General features: G+C 50.8%; 1 protein-coding gene across 8 annotated transcripts in view; it reads right to left on the reverse strand.

Moving 5' to 3' along the window:
• Nucleotides 1-11,268: 11,268 nt before the first annotated feature.
• Nucleotides 11,269-18,932, reverse strand: part of Peak1 (pseudopodium-enriched atypical kinase 1) — a 284,201-nt gene continuing 276,537 nt past the window's right edge. For all 8 annotated transcript variants that reach the window (XM_005393487.2, XM_005393484.2, XM_013518882.1 and 5 more), the window contains one exon: nucleotides 11,269-17,560. In XM_005393487.2, the coding sequence (XP_005393544.1) occupies nucleotides 16,403-17,560 (1,158 nt within the window). In that variant the 3' untranslated portion in view covers nucleotides 11,269-16,402. The remainder of the gene's footprint in view (nucleotides 17,561-18,932) is intronic.

Consider the following 18,932-nt stretch of genomic DNA (forward strand, 5'->3'; position numbering starts at 1 on the left):
TGAGCATCAGTTCCTATCTCCAGTGCATATCCCTCCGCCTGCTGGCACAGATCCCTCATCCCACTGGTGCAGACTTTCTAGCTTCCACCACTGACCTTTGGGCCTTCCCAGTGCAGATCCTTGGTACAGACTTGCATGAGACATTGCTGTGGGCTCTAGGCTTCCAGATGGACTCAAGGAGGACATTGCCATGGGCTCTAGGTCTTCAGCAGGACTTGTGCAGGGCATTGCTGTGGGCTTCAGGTCCTTAGTTGGAGTCTTTGGATATTTTTATTGAGGAATTGAGACCATTCACATTGAGAGTTAGTACTAAAAGGTACTGACTTCTCATCATTGCATTATTTTCCTGTTGTTGACTTTTTCACCCTTTTCTGCTTAGCTGCTTACTCTGCCTGTTCTAATAATTCTACTAGGTTTTGGGGGGCATAGTTGGGCATAGTTCATTGTCCCTTGCTAGGATATCCTTGAGAAGTTTTTGAAGTGCTGGCTTGGTGGTCATGAATTGCTTGAGGTGGTCTTTGTCACAGAAATAACTTATTTGTCCATCAATCCTGAAGGAAAGTTTTGTAGTCTATGTAAGTCTGGATAAGAAGTTATCTTATAAGGCTTGAAAAACTGCACTCCAAGTTCTCTTGGCTCTTAAGGTTTGTGTTAAGTCTGATGTAATTCTAATGGGTTTACCCTTATATGTGATTCATTGCTTTTCTCTTACAGCTTTTAAGATCTGTCCCCACGTTGAACTTCTGGTTTTTCAACTACTGTGTGATATGGAGAGCTTCTTTTCATGATCGCAATTTGGGGTTCTATATGCCTCAATTATCTGTATATTTCTGTCTCCATTTTTAGAATGTTTTCTGCTATTATTTCTGTAAACAGATTTTTAATGCCCTTTTTGCTATCTTCTGATTTTTTTTACTTATTCCAATTAATCTTAGATTATTTTTCTTTGTCCGCCTGGCAGCTGTTGGATCCATCTTTTATACTCTCTTGTTTGTTTGTTTTTTTTTTAAGTTATCTCTAAGTAATTGGTCTTCTGAGCTTCTTTGGCTCCTATATCTGGTGATTTCTGGTTGTAGCTAAGATGTTGGTTTATCCTAGTTATGAATGAAGGTCTAGAGCCTCATTCTCCAAAATAGATTCTATAGCACACCAACTCCATTAAATGTTAAAGTGGACTCCCCTGCCTTGCCACCAAACAAGAGAATGGTGATGGCAGGTAAGACAATAGGCTGTTTGGGGCTGGCTTTTTTTTTTTTTTTTTTCTCTAGTTTTCAAGGCTGATTATTTTTTAGCTAGGTCTTATTTTCAGGGAAAGAGGAATATATGTGTGTGTGTGTGTGTGTGTGTGTGTGTGCAGTGACTCAGTAAGTTTGGAAAATATTGAGTTAAATCAAATTTTATAAAGTTCCTGTAGAAATAACAGCAAATTATGATAGAAAAACAGAAATGCATACACTGCTGGAAGAAGTATACACTGGCAACTTTGGGAACATTTGGCGCTTTGGCCACACCTGCCAATTCCATTCCTAGGTGTACCTGCCCGGGAAAAGTGTGAAATATGTTGACAGAAAGACTAGAGCATATGTGCTTACAGCAGCTTTGTTCACAGCAAACACTGGGAAAACTTAAATATTTCCCGGCAGGCAAATAAACTGAACGGCTGTCATAAATCCATCCTTATAATGGAATACTCCTCAATAAGAAACAGGAAGGTGGGTGGGCTTTCCAGATACTGTGGTGAGTAGAAGAAGCCAGACACAAAAGACCACATATTCTGTGAGAGTCCACTTATGGGAAGCCTTGGACCAGGAGCAGCTCATCTATTATTTTACAAGTCAAGGTGGTCACCTCTGGGGAGGGGGCAGGGAAAGGTGGGGCAGGTGATAAAACCCTTTCCCCATCTCCATGCAGGACTCAGTGACGCAGGGTAATCATTTGTTAAAATTCACTAACTGAACGCTGGGATTTGTACCTGTGCTGGATGTAAATCCTACAGAAGAACTTACTGCGTAACTTCCAGGAGCCTTAACCAGCTAGGACACATAAGTGTGGTAGGAAGGGAGACTGGTGCACTGGCTTCCTCACCCACCTTGAGCCTTATTGGAGGGTGGGGACAGGAGCATAGGACTCCTTGTTCCTCAGGTCTCAGGTGTCATAGTACAGTTAGCTCTGAGAGATCAGGAGAGGGGAGAGATGAGTTACTATAACTGCTCCAAATTGGGCCAGGCCGCATCACTAGTGTAGCCCCCCCCCACACTCCCCGCTGTGGGGCTCTGCTAATGGGATGGCAGGGTGTCGGTGTCTGGGCTGAGCTGTGACAAGCAGTACAGCAGGGGAAGTTTCTAGAATGGTAGGCTGAGTCCCCTACCCTGCTACCGCTTGCCTCTGTGGGGGTGGTGGGGTTTAGTACCTTCAGCTTGTACAAGCCATCCACGCCCCTCTCTGACTCACACACACAGATTGAGGACAAAGCACAGCTGGTGGTGGCTTCTCCAGTAGGCTGGGAGCTGTAGGGCTATCAGTAGCTAGTGGCCCTGGGCAGTCACAGGCTGTGTGGCACCACTGGCTTGCAGTCTTGCGGGTCCTCTCTGCTCTCAGCTCTAGGAGACTGTTGCAGTGACTGCTTCTTGCTGCTGCCCCTCTGTTGCCCCACTTGGCCTAGGAGACGTCCTTAGTTCTTTCTCCTTTCTGTCAATATAGTGGGGCACAGCAGGCAATTTGTGAATGAATTAGGATGAGTGTGAGTGTGTGTGTGTGTGTGTGTGTGTGTGTGTGTGTAGTGTCCATGCAGCCTCAGCCCAGGAAGGAAGGGGTCAGTGAGGGTCACAGAGGCACGGGCAGCCTGGCAGGCCAGTGACAGTCACCGCCTGAAAGGTCCTTGCTGCGTGCAGGAATGACATTGCCGCGTGTGTGGGTGACAGATGCTTGGCGGACGATTAGGAAATAAGTCCTCCTCTCCCCTGGGCCCCGATAGCATCAGCAGCTAAGAGGCCTGTCTGATTTCATTACAAATCTCCCTTCCTGGGCTTGGAGCAGCTCCGGGCACACAGGTGTGGGAGGACAGCAGCCGCGGCAAGGGCATTTTGTTTAATTGTGGCCATTAATCTGGCACCAGCAGCTGGGCTCTCCTACAGGAAGGAGGGGACAGGAAGCCCATCAATCGGAAGCCAGTTGACCCCACTGCCTGCTCTCTGGTGAGTGGGGAGTAGAGAAAGAGCTTAGTTCTGCCCCAGGCCCTCCTGGGTCCTTGGATTCTGTGGGTGTCTTTGGGAGCTGCCAGGTGACACCCTAGCTTGGGCTCCTCCTGTTTTCCCAGGTGGGGCACCTTGTGTGAGGTGGTGGCACCTTGTCTAATGCAGCCCTGGCCCTGAAGTCAGGATGTGACTCTGAGAAGGATAGGAAAGCACCTGGAACCATCCCATGAGCAGGGTGGAGTGTGATGCTGTCCTAGAGGCAGGCGAGACTGAAGAGGCCACATCACAGCGACAGAGTGTGCCCATGGGCACGGGGAGTGCAGGTCACCTCTGCCGCTACCTTCCCATCTGTAACCCCAGCTGTAGCCACCGGGCAGGGCTCCGGCAGGATTGGGCCTGGGCTAGGCTGGGCCTGCCTGGTGTTCTCCCACATCTACCTAGTGCCAGGAGTAGCCCTGAGGGGGCAGATGGAGGGTGATCAGGGTCCTGCCAGACAGGCAGGGTGGGCATGGGGAGGGGGCCCTGAGGAAGGGGTTCTGTGAGCTTGATTCCCCCGTGGCCAGGCTCTGGGGCAGGGGCTGTGTCCCCTGGACAACACTGCACTGATGGAGGTCCTGTGGACAGCCAGGAGCACAGGCGAGGCAGCGTGGCCATCAGCGAGGGGCTGGAAGCAGGCCCTGCCCAGGGGTTCAGGAGGGGTCTCTGCCACCAGCGGGGCCTGGCAGGGACACAGAGGGAACAGGCTGCCAGGCAGGCCCATGCTCTGGAGGAGGAGGCAGTTCGGTGCTGGGAAACCTAGACTCTCGGTGTGGTGTGTATATGTGTGTAGGCTGTGGGTGTGTGATGCATTTGTGTATCTGTATGCGGCAGATATGTCTGTGTGTTGTGTGTTGCGTGCATGTGGTGTGTATGTATGTGTATTGTCTGTGTGTCTCTGTGTGGGTTGTCATGTGTGTGATGTGGGTGTGGTGTGTGTGGTTGTGTGTATGGTATGTGTTTGAGTATATGTGTCATGTGTGGATGTGTCTGTGCATAGTGTGTGTAAGTGTGTGTGGTGTGTTGGTGTGGGTGTGAGGTCAGGCACTCCAGCGTCAGCTGCAGGAGACCCCCCTCCTGAGTTCAGTGACCTTGGCCAGTGGCTCACTGGTCTACACCCAGACTCTTCTAGGGCTGGAGTAGTCACTCGCTGGTTGGGGGGGCTCAGCCCACCTGGGTCCTGGGGTGGGGGTGGGGATCCTGACCTGCCAGGAAGCCGGAAAGTGGCTTGACCTCTCAAGTGTCCAGCACCTGGCCCTCTCCCTCCAGGGTCCTGAACTGAGCGAGCAGCATCCCACCTGTCTTCTTTGGCTCTCTGACCCCAAGTCCTTTGGACCCACTCTGCTGCCGCAGCTGGAGAGTTCTTCCTGTGCGCCCCCTGGGTCCCCGGAACGTGCCACGACGCTTTCAGCTCTGCTATCCAGTGCCTTTGTCTGGGAACCCTTCACATTTTGTCCTGGAAAACTGTGTATTCTTCAAACCCAGTGCAGACCACACGTCTCAGGGGCTTCCTGGCCTGCCCTTCCTCCCCACAGGCCCATGGCGACACTCCTGGCCTTCTTTCTGTGGCTTCCTTTGCTGTCACCCAGTTTGCAATCTTCTTGACAATTGACCTTGGACTGACTTCTGTCAGGGATAGCCGACCCAGGCCGAATTTGCTATAGTAGAAAACGCTGGGACACTACCAAGGCCCCGCAGTGCCTTAGACTGCAGTTTTGCACCTTCACCATGAGGAGGCGCCAGTGTCTCTTCACGGTTGCCTCCTCTGGGTTGGAGGGTGAGCAGGGGCCTTGCCTGCCCTGCGGGCTCTCACTCAGGTGGCCGCACCCCTGGGAGCCAGCAGCTGTGCCCTCCGAGGGGACCAGGTTCTAGGGAGACAAAGCGAGGCCTGCAGAACTTGGAACTCGTTTCTTTCCCTAGAGAACCGAGAGGCTCACTAGGCTGAGGCAGGAGAACTGGGTCATGCTCAGGGGCGCCAAGCAGGCCCACCAAGTGGCTCTGTGGGTGAAATTTAGAAACGCTGAATAATCTGCTCGCTGCATTCACCTAATTGCTTTATTAGCACGAAAGATAAATTTAAACCAGACTTGTGGCCAAGAGGCGCCCACACTCACCTCCTCATTAAACCGAAAGAAGCCAGCTAGGTCCAAGGACACCCAGCCCCCTCAGTTAATTCACATTTGTTACAATCAGGAAACAATCTAATTCAATTAAAACGTTTCCACAATGCGTTTAATGAATCTCCCCAGAATCAAGTACATTGGACTGGAGCATTTATTATGCCAAGCAGCATTATGAGCGGAGCTGAATCCAGTCCTGCATCCCCAGGAAGGGACCAAGTCAGGGCCTGGGAAGAGGGCGAGCTAGGGGTAGGGGTGGGGCTGGACCCACGTGGCCTGTCCAGCAGTGTGTCACCCTGGGGAGGCAAGAGGTGCTCAGAGCAGGTCTGAGAGCCAGCAGGAGGTATTTGGGAAGCCAGAGAAGCTGCCATTCCAAAGCTGCACATGGTTTTCCAACTCTGGGGAGGTAGGAATTTGAACATACAGTGTCTGCTATAAAAACCGAAAGCCAAAATGATGCCCACTGGGGGTTTGTTCTTGTGTGCTACCAGTATTGAGCACTTTCTAGGGCCCAGCAGTAAGCATCTGCTGCACAATGTCCTTTCATCCTGATTAAACCAAGGCAAACCCTGCAACCCACAGGGCAAAGGGGTCCCTTGTAAGCTCAGGACGCCTGGGACCTCTGAGCAACTGGACTTGGGTGAGGCCCTGGAGACCAGCCTCCTGCAAAGCTCCCCAGAACCTGGTTCTCTAACTTTGGAGACCTGAAAGTCCCACCTCCCAGCCTGTCTGCCGGGAGCAGCCCTTCCTGATGCCCCAGCCCCTTCTCACCCAAACGACTGCACTCTCACCAAGCGTATGTGCCACCGTGGGCATTGAGTGTCCGCTGGAAAAGAGCTCTGTTCACCTCATGGCAGAGCATGAGGTGACAACAGGAAGATGGTCATTAAAGACGAAAAAGACGGAGCACACAATGCTTGCGGGATATATAGTGTGTGTTAGCGGCCGTCATTTCTGGCCGGTGACCTAGTGGGGTCAATTCTGTTCTCCACATTGTCTATCACAAAAAATTGCTTTTATAATCACAAAAGGCTATCAAAATGGTTTTCTAGATAAGCCATCTTAGCTTCTCACTTCTTTTATTTCTAGAAAGGTTAAAGCTTTGGATTCTTCTGTGTCTGTCCTCTGTTTGGTGGCGTTGCATCTTCCAGATGATTTGCACAAGCTCCTCATAACTCGGGAGTTTAACCCATAGCTGTTGTATTTGTTGAAATAGTTTTCCTAGTTCTTTACTTTTCAGTGTGGTTTCTAATGTTTTCAGTGGACAGAGGTTTATCATCTTCAGTCAAACCTATTGATCTTCCCCTTTCAGAGGCCTCCTATTGCTTCTTAGCTTAAAAAAATCCTTTCTCAATGAGAGAGAAAGCAGATATTGACTTAGTTCTTGAGGGCTTCTTCTCTCCTTTCCTTTCCTTTCTGGATGTAACTCTTTGTTTGATCTGTTTGGATTTATACCGGTTTACAGTGTGCACAATAATTATTTTCCAAATAGTGAAGCAACCAGACCCTTCCCCTTTATTGGCACGTGTGTTATAGAATTGTGTCATCAGCACGTGTGTTATAGAATCATGTCATTTTTAGTGGGAGAGGCTGTTTTGAGAAGCTTGATGTCCATGATGTGCTGTTGAGTGAGTTGTGGCTTGCAGGTGTTATGTCTCATAATATCACCTTTTGTCCAAGAGGAACTCCACCCGTTTGTGTGTGTGTGTGTGTGTGTGTGTGTGTGTTGCATATTTGCACCAACCTAGTTTCCCATGACAGGGTAGGAGTGGAGGTGGGGAAGGTGGGGTCGGATAACCCCTCCCCAACGAAGAGAAAAAACAAGAAAAGAAAGTGCCCGTGTCTTTCCTGGAGGCTGGTGGCCACTCAGCTGCTCTGTGGGTCCAGAAGCTGCTCTGAGAGGCCTTGGTGGGGAAGAGGGGAAGTCTACAGACACCTGCTGGGGGACAGTGGTGTCCATTGTGTGACAAGCTTGGCCTTCCTTCCCCACCTACAGAAGTGTGAGGAGCAGGTCTGCTCAGGGCCTCCCAAGAGGGACTGTCCCCAGGTCGGTCAGAGCTGTGCTTGGTGCCTGCCTGGGGGTTGCAGGAGCCTAGTGGGCGTCTCACAGAAAGAGGGCTCGGATCTGACTGGCCACCCCCCTTCTTCCTGTCCACAGCCTGCCACCCCCAAGAAGTCTTCTGTGGCTCCGTGCTCACAGGTGGGAGATGCCACAGGACACGAGCCTGGCTGCTAGATGAGGGCCTTGTGATGGCAGGGGGAGGAATGGTTTTCCAGCCAGTCCGGCCTAGGCTCCGACCCCAATCCTCCTGCCTGGCAGCTGTGGGCCAGTTTGCTGATGTGCTTGGTCTGCAGTCACTGTCCCAGGCCACAGAACTGGGCAAGGAGCTCAGTCTGGGAGTGAGGCAGGGGCTGGTAGGTGACAAAGTTTCCACGGGAGTCTCCCTAGCATGTTTGGGCTGACAGGGTCCCTGGAGAGCAAGGAGAGGGGACAGGAACCATGCGGGCATGGATTCTCCAAGCTGTCTGCTGGCCTGGTCAGCAGTTGTCATTTACCTGTGGGCACCATGAAGCCACTGGTGACTGGGGCAGGGACAGTAGGACAGGCAGGGAGGGTGGCCTGAGTGCTGGTCATTGGCTGGGTAGAGTTAGACTGCTCGGGACAGACTGACTTCCCTCATTGGCAATCTGGGCAAATGAAATTTTCTGTTTTTCTGTTGGTGAAATGGGGATAATTCCAGAAAGGATCTCACAGGGCTGTGGTGAAGGCAAAATTATGGAGTGGGAGCGACCCTGGCCGCCTTCCCTGGACAGCACTCCCCAGGAGAAGAGCAACTCCTCAGCTTCCAGGCACAGCACCTGATGTCCTCTGCCGTTCCTGGGGTTCCTGGACACTGTCTAGACAGGTCCCTGATGTCCTGCAGAAGGCCCCTTGTCCACTCTACAAGGCCAGATACATTGGCCCAAGGTCAAGGAGTGGGCAGAGTGTCAAGGAGTGTTGGTGCTGGGGAGACCTGGGGCGCAGCAAAGGCCCCTTCCACAGAAGGGGTCACAGAAGCTAAGACCTGTGCTCAAGCTCTGTTCAAGCGAGATTTCTGGCTCCAGGGCAGGGAGGCTGGGGCTGGCCCAGTGTGAATGCGAAGCCTGGTCCCAGGGTTGCATCCAGGGCTTTCCTGCAGGGAAGGTGAGAGCACTCTATGTCTGTGGGTAACTGGCTCAGCAGGCGGTCTCTGGTTTCCAGCCCCTGGCTCTGGGCAGAAGCTTCTGCCCCTGTGTCTTGTGTCCAGTGGGCACCCCCTCTGGCCTTCCTGCCCATAAGAGCTGGTGAGGGCTCTTCTCTCAGCTGGGTCCCAGCCCACGCACTTGATGAAAAGAACAGAAGCATAGTCCCGTCCTGCGAATGTCCCAGACCTCCCCACACTGCTCTTTCCTGCTCTCCTCACTCCTGCTGCCCTCCATGGCCAGCACAGCTGGCAGGCGTGGGGAGGAGGACAGCACCACCCCGGACGTCCACAGATCTAGCTGTAAACTCAACTTTTTTGCAGGGGGAGGGTGCTGGGAATTGAACTCACGACCTCATGTTTGCCAGGCAGGCACTGTACCGCTGAGCTATATCCCCAGCCCCTGATAACCCAGCTTTGATTAGTGAATGAAAATGGGCTTCATTTTCCTCATCTGCAAAATAGGAAGAATGGAGCCACATACAGTGTTTGAATGGCGAGGGAGAGGGAGGGTGAGAGGGGGACAGAGAGATGGATGCTTGTTAGGGTCATTTCTATGAACTCTCTGAGCTGAATTTGAGCTTGCTGGGCAGTGCCCAGGCTGGGGCACAGAGATACTCGGAACAGGCACCTGCCCTGCCCTTGGGAGGCTGAAGAGAAGAGTTTCCAGGGAAGCTGAGAAGCACAGAGCCCCAGCTCTGGGGGAGGTGTGCAGAGCCCTGCAGTGCATGGAGCGGGGAAGGCTGGGCAGGGTGGATGCCTGATTCTTCCAGAGTCAGCCCGTCTCACGGCGCAGAGGCACAGGTTGGAGAGGCTCAGGCATACCCTGCCCCTGTGGGAAGTGACGGCAGAAAGGCACCTGGGACAAGGGTGAGTGGACAGATGGACCACAGGTTCGGAGGTTTCGCTCCACCTCAGACTCCAGCTCCTGTAAGGCTGTTGAGCAAGGGCCAGACCTGAGAGCACTGCCCTGTGCCCTGAGAGAGCCTCTTCCCCGGGAAAGGTGGCTGCTTCTCTAGAGGTCCCTGGTCCCCATGCTTGCAGACTGCCCAGCAACCCTGCATGCTCCTTGGATTCTTTAGCTGAGACGAGGCCACCAGCACTCTGCCTTCCAGCTGCTGCTTGCACCTTCCAGAGGGCCTGGGAATATGTGTGCGAGTGGGTGTGTGCACGTGTGCACAGAGGGTTGTCTGGGAGCTCTAGAAGTTGGGTTGTGCCTAGGCAGTCCATCTCCTCTTAGAGACTTGCAATTTGAGAGCTGGATTTTGGAGTCAGTCCCCCCACCCCCACCCACTGTGAAATCTAATTTGTTGAGTTTTAGCTCTCATTGCCTTGAGTTGCTCTTGATGCCAGCTTGGGATCCTCAGTTCTTGCCTCGTAAGGCACTAATGAAGCACCTTCCCTTGCAGGGCACAGACTCTCTTATGAGGAAGTGTGACTTGCTGGGTCCTGGACAGCAGGCAGAGCTCCTGGAGCGGGGGATGCACGCGTAGGACCCCCACACCCTGAATAAATGAGCTCCCAGCCCATTTAGTCCAGGTGGGAAAGCAATCCAGGGTCTGTGGCACAAACTGAAAGATGTCACTCTGCAGGGAAGTGTTAGTCCACGGCCTTTGGACAAGCCAGTGAGAAGAGGTTCACTAGGTTCCCACCCGGAGCTCCCAGGAACGGTCCCCTGCAGGCAGGGCGGTGGAGAGGCAATGCGGTGACTCCTCCCCAGGCTCTTATTTGAAATGCTGAAGTGGGTGCGCTGAGAAATCAGAAGCTCATGTTTCCACTGTCTTCCCTTCCCCTTGTCCAGCTAGGCCAGCACCCCAGGGCCTCAGGGCTGTGAGCTGCCCCAGGGCACCTCCCTTTGATCTCCCAGCCCCTGCCCAGTTCTTCCCTTGTTTCTGTCTCCTAGAAGCCTGTGTGCTCCCGTGTTCCTTCTGACTGGAGGCTTTGCTGACTCTTCCTCCCAGGCCCCAGGTCACACCATTTCGGTCCACAGAAATGTGGGTTTTGCTTCTTGGCAATATAAAACTCTCATCTGGGGGCTACTTTTCCAGGAAGGTCCCTAAAACACAACATGCAAATTCTAGAGTGCTGGCTCATGCAGAAGAACAGAAACGCAGGTTGCAGGCAGTGTCCACTGTAGGGACCAGAACTCTAAGACTGGGTCTAAACCTGAAGTCTCCCACTTTGCACTTTCCTCCCTCCCACTCCAACAGTACGGGAGCTGTTACTACCCCTGCTCAAGCTGGTGGCCTGTTGCCTGCTACCAAAGTGCCAGCCTATGAGCTCATAGGCTTTTGTGAGGCCAAAGGCGCATAGATTCTATGGGTGATGCTTTCTGAGCTCTGCTCTTGCTCACGTTATCTGCACAGCTCTGTGATTCCCACCGGGAGAGTCAGGAGTTAGTCAGGGCTCCCCACAGTGCAGCGGACCTGGCAGCCTGCAGCCGACTGACCACCAGGGGGCAACCGCACACAGCAAACCTGTCAACCCCAAGGGCTGGGGGAGCTGTGGGTTCCACTTGATCTCCTAAGCCTAATTTTCTCAGAAGAAAAAGCAACCAAAAGGAGAATGTAGTCTACGTGGGCAGGGGTGAGGACCCCAAGGGTGGGTCTTTTTCTCTTTTAAGGATAGGCATCCATCCTGTCCAAACTGTCCCCAGCATAGACAAGCTGCAGAAAGGACGAGGGCGTGAAGTCTGGCTTTTAGTGCATATTAAAATGAGTTTATTTACATAGTAACACGATGCCACAGAGTACACAGCAAAGTACCACAGCAAACCAAAGGGCGGCACCACTGGTGAGAGCGGACCTGTTATTGGTAGATTTATACAATTCTATAATATGTAAGTGGAGAGTGAAGCTCTGGACAGAGCAAGAGAAACAAGGTTTTCAAATATAGTGTGAGCAGTGCCATGGGGAATTAAGAGATTGGAATGAGGGCCGTCATGATTCAGGTGGCAGACCTCTTGCTTCTGCCTTGATCTCACACCAAAATGCCCTGCACATCATCCACAGAAATCCCAGCCCCGAGTTCACACACAGCGCTCTTTACAGTCAGCAAGGGAAGGGAGCCCACATAGTGTTGGAGCAGTGTGGATAACCTTCCCACAAGGCCGCCCTGAGACCCCAGGGCTGGTGCAACATTCAAGTGATTGAGACTGCAGACACACAAACTAGCCACACACTAGTGGGCCAAGTGGATTTCCTGTACTATAATATTTGTAGCAAAATATATACTTCTGTAGTTCTGCTAGGTTAAAAAACTTCTGACCTCTTTTGATTCCCTGAAACTTCCTTAATTTAAAAAAAACCATGGGGATGTGTTGTATGGGGAAGAGATTGGGAGGCCCTGGGAGCAGATTGTGGATGGGGGTTTGGAATGCAGGCCCCTGCAGCTCCCCCTGGGCAGGCAAAGCTTCCGGCAGTGGTGGATGTAGCAGACTACGCTAATTTCAACAGCTGTGGAAAGGAGCTGTGTAACAGCTGTATAGCACCTTGTACAGTCTGGGCACTTATAAATACTAAGTAGAAGGATGCTGAATGGTAAACACCTCTGTAGGAAGGTTTATAAAAATGGTACAATGTAGTAAGAAAACTCCAAAAGTTCTTTAAACATATCTACTGAAACTACCTTATGACCTTAAAAAAAAACACACACACACACACAGTCCTCGGCATCATATGGTTATGATGTTCCCATGCTGAGGTCTGGGCCGCAGTCATGCTATAGTGTGGTGGGAGAATTCCTTCCCCTCAGACACCAGGGACTTCACTCTCTGCCCCAGGCTTCCTCCATCATCATCATCCTCATCCGCATCCTCATCATCAACCTTTTTTCCTCTTCTAATAGAAAAAATGGACATCTTAAAGAGAATAGGTGCTTTTTAGAGGATGGACTTTCTTTAGCAGCTGAACTGCTGATATGGAATGTATAAGAATTCCCCTCCCTGGTGTCTGTCACACTTGGCCTTACCGTCTGAGAAGCATCAGGACAGAAAGGCTGATTTCTTTGGTATCATCTCTGGCTAGAATCTAGCACCATGGCTCTTCTGGCTTCCTGCAGCGCCCCTGGTGGCAGTGCTGCGTGGGCATGGACAGCTGGCTCCTGGGCACATCTCAGCAAGGGCAGTGCCTAGCTGTGTTTGTGTGCCGGCCTGGACCACAGCCTCAGTGCTCTTGGCCAGCAAGGAGCATGGGAAACACGCCCAGCGAGTCCAGTCCCCGTGGGTGCTCACACTTCACACAGCTGCCATCCCTTGAAACACAGGAGTGCAGGGTCCTGAATCCACCCAGCTTGTAGGGCTACAGGGTGTTTTCCCAATCACTTCTAGTAAAACTATGGGAAAATGCTAACTGCAGGTTTCCGGCAAAACCAAATGTCAGGTGACTTCCCAGTGCCAGAGTGTTAACAACTCAAATTCAGGAAGCTGGGTACAATCCTTTTATGCTGTGTTGTGCTGTGCTGGGCCCCAAAGATCTTGCATGGAAATTTTATAATACTAGAAACTTTGAAATACAATTATAGGTAGTTGTACTCCCAGAAATGTCCTTAGCATTTCCAGGGGTGCAGATTTCTTGGCTTAGAGTTTTACATGCTCACAGGCACACTGAGTCTGGAAGCAGACCTGGCCTCCACCCATCCGACACTAAACCCTCATGTGTTTCACTCCCAACCCCCCAGTAATTAGGTGGTGTGGGTGCTGTGCCCCTTGTGTCCCTCACACAGTCCGCCCTCTGAGGGTGCGTCCGAAAGGCATCGGCAGGCTCCTGGCTCCTGACGCTAGCAGTCTCGGGCTGACGGTCCCACTCTCGGTTCTCACACCGCGGCTGCACAGGTTGTGATGGCCTTTCCCATCCCGTGCTGTGCCTAGCTTCTGCACAGCACATTACTACATGCGCTCTACAGGGCTCTCCCCTGCCCCATCCCCTGCGGACCCTCATTCATCCTGCCAGGACCACGCTGCACTCCGACAAGGCACTCTGTGATACATTCACGCCTGATCCCAGCTGCTCCAGTCACTGTCCTGTTCCCCAGGACACAAACGTGTCACATTGCTCATGCTCATGTGGCTTAAGAAGTTCTGTAAGGGCTTAATTGTTCAAATGCTCAAAGAAATGAAAGAATCCATAGTACAGACTCCAACAGAAAAGCATTTCCAATCAGTATTGAGGACAGTAACTTGATATTACTGGAGAAAAAGTGCTATGCTATTTGCAATCCAAAACTCATATACACATATATGTATAAAAAATATGTGTGTAACTGTGTCTACAGAGGGTAGAATTTCCAGTTGATAAATGAATTCCAAGTTTCTATCAAAATTAAAATGGAAGTATAAAATATTCATAATAATGTTAGACAGAATTTCATTATTTTGGAAGACTATTCTGAGGACCCTCTGATGTGCGTCTTGCCTAGAAATATTTTTTCTATCTTCTGCTCTAACCCGTCCTGCCCGCCTCCCCTCCCCTCCTTTCCCACTCCTTGGCCATTGTCCAAGGAGGCTGGAGGCCCTTCTCAACTCCTTGGCATGCATCCTCAGCCCTTCACAAATGCGAACATAAAAACAGTAATAGACACATGTGGTATGAAGAGGTGCTCAGTTTCCCAGTGCTGTCAGACAGTGGTAGTGGAGGTGCCCGTCCTGTTCTACTGTTAAGACTGGATCCAAGTCATAGTGGGGAAAATGGAAAAACAAAGATACCTCGGGACAGAACAAACAGAGGGACCGGGGAACATTCTGCATTAAATATGTAACCTCATTAAATAGTCAACATTCAAATTTACTTGGGCAAGGCACCGCGAGAATGACATTGAGAAGGTATGTCTCAATTTGCAAACCATTGGGGGGGTGCTGACGTGGGCAGTGGTCTGTGTACGGCCAGCTCAGTGCATAATCAGGCAAGGAGTTATGTGCGCGTGGCTCTGCGTGCTAAACCAAATGCCACCCGTCGGCAAGGCGGCCAAGCCACAGGACAGAGGCCGAGTTTGCACTCTGCACAGAGGAAGCAAGACTCTGGGGCTGGCCAGCCAGCCTGCCTGCCTGGAAGTCCTAGGGGACAAGGGCCTCTTACAGGTAGAGCCTTACAGATGTCATTCTCTTAAAAAAAAAAAAAAGCACAATAAAATACATTCTTCTCCTTTCTTGATCCTCTTTGATACAGGTGAATCACATGAAAGGCTGTTAAAAGTATTAAAAGTTTAGAAATTTCCAAGGCCACTAATGTGCCATCTAAGTAATACTGCACAGTCCATCTCGGCTTTTCGGAAACCACACAGGCAGCTGAGGGCCCCAGGCTCCCCCACTGACAGCACAGAGCACAGGTCTGTCAGCCCCGCCACAGGCTGCTCCCCAGGCCTGGCCTCCGCCCTAGCACGTGTGCACACACACACTGTGCGAGTGACTCTTGGGACTCAAAGCTGTAGTAAACTCACAGTTGTGAATAAACAAGCAGGCACGTGCACACACAGGGGAAGGAATATTCGGCTTGGTGTGGAGGGACGAGGGAGGGTTTCTGCAGATCTTGCTTCAGGTGAAGTTGCAACATAAACACTGTAATATACAGCTAAAAAATACATACGGAAATTGCACATACATCCATCGCAGAGGAGCATGGCTCCGTGGCGAACAGCTCTCAGCCAGCCCTCAGCCATCTGCCTTCCTGCGAGCTGGCCTCTGGAGCCATTAGAGAGTCTTGGGAGCAATGTGCCACTCAGGCCGTGGCAGACTCTCTGGAAGAGACCAGCTGTCTCATCAGCGGCCATCTCCCTGTCCTTTGCCTTCTGGCCATTGCAGTAGTCAGCCTCTTACACTGCCATCTAAGGAGACCTCAGAGATAAACAGATGCCACTTCACTCAGGGCTGTGTTTACAGCATTTGGTCAACCAGTTAACCCGGGTTACTGAGAGAGGGAAGCTGGCCAATCACTGCTTGGGGGAAAACTCGGATCCAGGTCCTGCTGACCTTGGTGCCGAACACTGACAGCTCTGACAGCAATCAAAAAATGGTGTTTTAAGCTCTGTTCCCTCGTGGCCCCTAGTGAATTGCACATGCAAAAAAATCATCTCCTGATGCCCTGCCAGCTATTCATAAGCTTTCAACTTGCTGCACCCTTCTGAGGCATCGCCAGCATCACTAAGGGTCAGCTCTGTAATGGGCCACAAGTGGGGACAGGGTAGAGGTGAAGAGCCAGGCAGTGGCAGCAGAGGGAGGCTATTAAGGCCATCCTCTGTGCAGTGCACACACTTATTGGTAACAGGAATGAAAACAGGTCTCTGACCCACGGGACGGGAATCTCTCTTTCTACTGCCCGTTGGAACAAAGGACACAGTCCTGGCAAACAAAACTGAGCTGATGCTAAGAATGGCAGGTCTGCCTGGTAGACACTCTATTACTGACAACTTAAAGGAAGGAGGAGGCAGTTCGAGGGGTGACTGGATGCTGGCAGAAGCTGGCTGTATCTGGCTATTGATAGCGAGAATAAATACTTGCTGCTAAGACGGCTGTTCGTCAGAATTGTGCCGGAACTGAACACAGCTCACTGAGCTCAGACCACAGGAGCGGACCCTTCAAGGAGATGCATCTGCAGTTTTCACTGCACGGAGGGGACTATGAGGATGGAAGGCGCTCCAGCGTGTTTGTGCAGCTGAATTTCTGTAGTTCAGAGAGCTTCTTACTTGATCTGGAGTGGTGGGTGAGCTCCTGAATGGACCCATTTGTTCATGGACAAGGATGGGTGTCTCTATCCTTTGAGTTCTGGATGAAGACCAGGACAGCGAAGTGTGGGGTGACATGAAGAGGAGGAGATGTAATAAAAGCAGCATCCCGGCCACATTAACGGGGTTGCAGGATCTTTACAATACAGCCGAGGGAGTCTGTCGTGGCAAAAGCCAGGTACTGAGCACAAAGCCAGTCCTCGAGGCTGATGCCACACTCTCTGTCCAGGGACTTTTCAGCAAACTTGATCATCAGCAGGGTTCTCTTAATGTCCAGCCAGTTCTGCAATAGGGCGTTTCTCTGCACCAGGCTCGGGGATGCGGCAAAGGTCTGGAAGAGGTCTTCACGGGGGCCCCAGAGCAGACACTGGAGGATGCCTCTGGCATCGGAAATGAGGATACGCTCAGAAGGGTTGGGGTTCAGGAGGCAGCTGGCCAGCTGCTGCAGGCCCCAGGAGTAGGGCGAGCGGAGAGGAATGCGAGGCAGGTCTGCGCGCGTATACTCCTTCTCCTTCAGATCGGGGTTCTCATCAAAGGGGTTGGGCAGGTGCAGCATCTCGTAGATGAGGATGCCTGTCTGGAACTCATCACACTTCTTATACTGAGTGGCCGTTATGATCTCTGGGGCAAGGCGGGACTGGTCTCGCAAGATCTCCGGGTCCACCAAGTGGCTCTTCTGCTTGGCCTGGGAGAAGTTGCTCACAATAAGCCTCGTGGGACAAGAGGAGATGGGGCTGGGCTCTGCAGGCCCGAGGCCCTGGGTGGCTCCCCCAGGTTGCTGGTGGACAAGCAGCAGATTCTCTAGGCGGAGATCACAGTGCGTGACGTGGTAGGGCTTGAGGTGCTCGAGGCCGGAGCACAGCTGTAAGAGCAGCAGACACACCTGCCTCTCATACGTATCAGGGCTTTTGCTGTGATGGGTCAGGGAATCTCGCACAAAATCAGCCACTGTGAGATGGGGAACCTCTCTGGTGATGACCACAACGTGGCTTCTCTGCTTCCTGTGTGGGATTCCCTGGCTCTCCTGGGACGACTCAGTTTCACAGCAGGGCTCTGAGTTTCCCCCACCAGTTTCTCCTTTCACTTCTTCCCTCTCTTCCATTTCATCCTCTTCCTTTTCAGGGGCATCAGGATCCTCCCAGGGAAGTAGACGATTAGGAACTTCAGCCAGGAAATGACCACAGTCCTGCTGGATGTTGAAGTGGACAGCCAGGCTCTGCCGAACGGCCAAGCTGTGATAATACTGCTGTGATTCTTTAGCTTTGCTCTTACAGATCTGAAAGAAGAAAGCAAATAACATGATTCACACTTTCATATCCATGCTCATGACATATTGAGGAGGATTAACTGGAAGGTGGCAGGTTAGGAACAAGCAGTTGCACAGTGAAGTCTTCGGAAAGGGTCTTGGAAGCCCTGTACCGAGTGACAGTCACGCTGCTATTCACCCTTCTGCTCTGCAGCCTTCAAAGTTGGCTGAGTTTCTCCTCAACAAATGGTGCTACGCGTCAAAGAATGAAACAAGATTTTCACTAGTTACAAAGTTACCACCTCTCACCAGTTACAAAATCAACTAAAGATTAAAGGCTTAAATGTAAGACCTAAAACTATGAAACTACTAGAAGAAAATATAGAAGAAATGCTTCAGAAGATAGTAGAATGGGCAAAAATATTTGGGAAAAGACCCCCAAAGCACAGGCAACAAAAGCAAGTATAGACACATAGGAGCACATTAAACTAAAAAGCTTCTGCACAGCAAAGGAAACAATTTAACAATTAAGTGAAGAGTGGGGCTGGGGATTTAGCTCAGCGGCAAAGCGCCTGCCTGGCAAGTGCAAGGTCGTGAGTTCAGTTCCTGGTACCGGAGAAAAACCAAAAACAAACAAACAAACAAAAAAAAAAAAAACAAAAAAACAATTAAGTGAAGAGAAAACACGGAGGAGAATATATGCAAATTACTGACAGAGTAAGGACAAAGGTTTTGGTAATTCACATGTATCCAAGAATCTATCAATTTCCTGTAAATTCTCCAATTCATTGGTGAACAGGTTTGTGAAGTAACTGTCAATAATCTTTTTGATTTTTCCAGTACTGATTGTGATTCCACCTTTTTCATTTTTGTTCGCATTGCCTTTTGTCTTTTCTGCCCTGTTTTGGTTAGAGTGGCTAAGGGCTTGTCTACTTCGCTTATGCTTTTGAAGAACCAACTCCTTTGTCCTACTGTGTCAGTCAATCTTGTGTGCCATAGACCACCACAATGATTTTCATTGAAAAGTTTAAAAACCTGGTTTATCTGGCCATTGTATGTCACTTCCCTGACCAATGGAAAGTTAACACAAAGGGTGACAGGCTATGAAATAAGGTCTTTGGGCCAACATGAAGTACCATCTATAGGCCTGCCCAGTGAGCCCAGGCTGTAAGCCTCTACAAAAAGTAGGTGGAGAAAAGCCTATGCTGTTGTTCAGTTTTCTAGATGAGATGCAGGTATAGTAGAAAGAACAGGCTTTGGCATTATATAGACTTAGGTACACAAACAGGTAGTCTGGGTAAATATATATTCAAGTCCTCTAATATTTATTGTTTCTTTATGGTAAAAATATTCAAAGTCCAGTCTTACAGTTCTTTTGAAATATACATAATCTGTAAGTCAC

Source organism: Chinchilla lanigera, unplaced genomic scaffold, assembly GCF_000276665.1.
Source record: "Chinchilla lanigera isolate Chin_1 unplaced genomic scaffold, ChiLan1.0 scaffold00049, whole genome shotgun sequence".
Taxonomy (NCBI): Eukaryota; Metazoa; Chordata; class Mammalia; order Rodentia; family Chinchillidae; genus Chinchilla; species Chinchilla lanigera.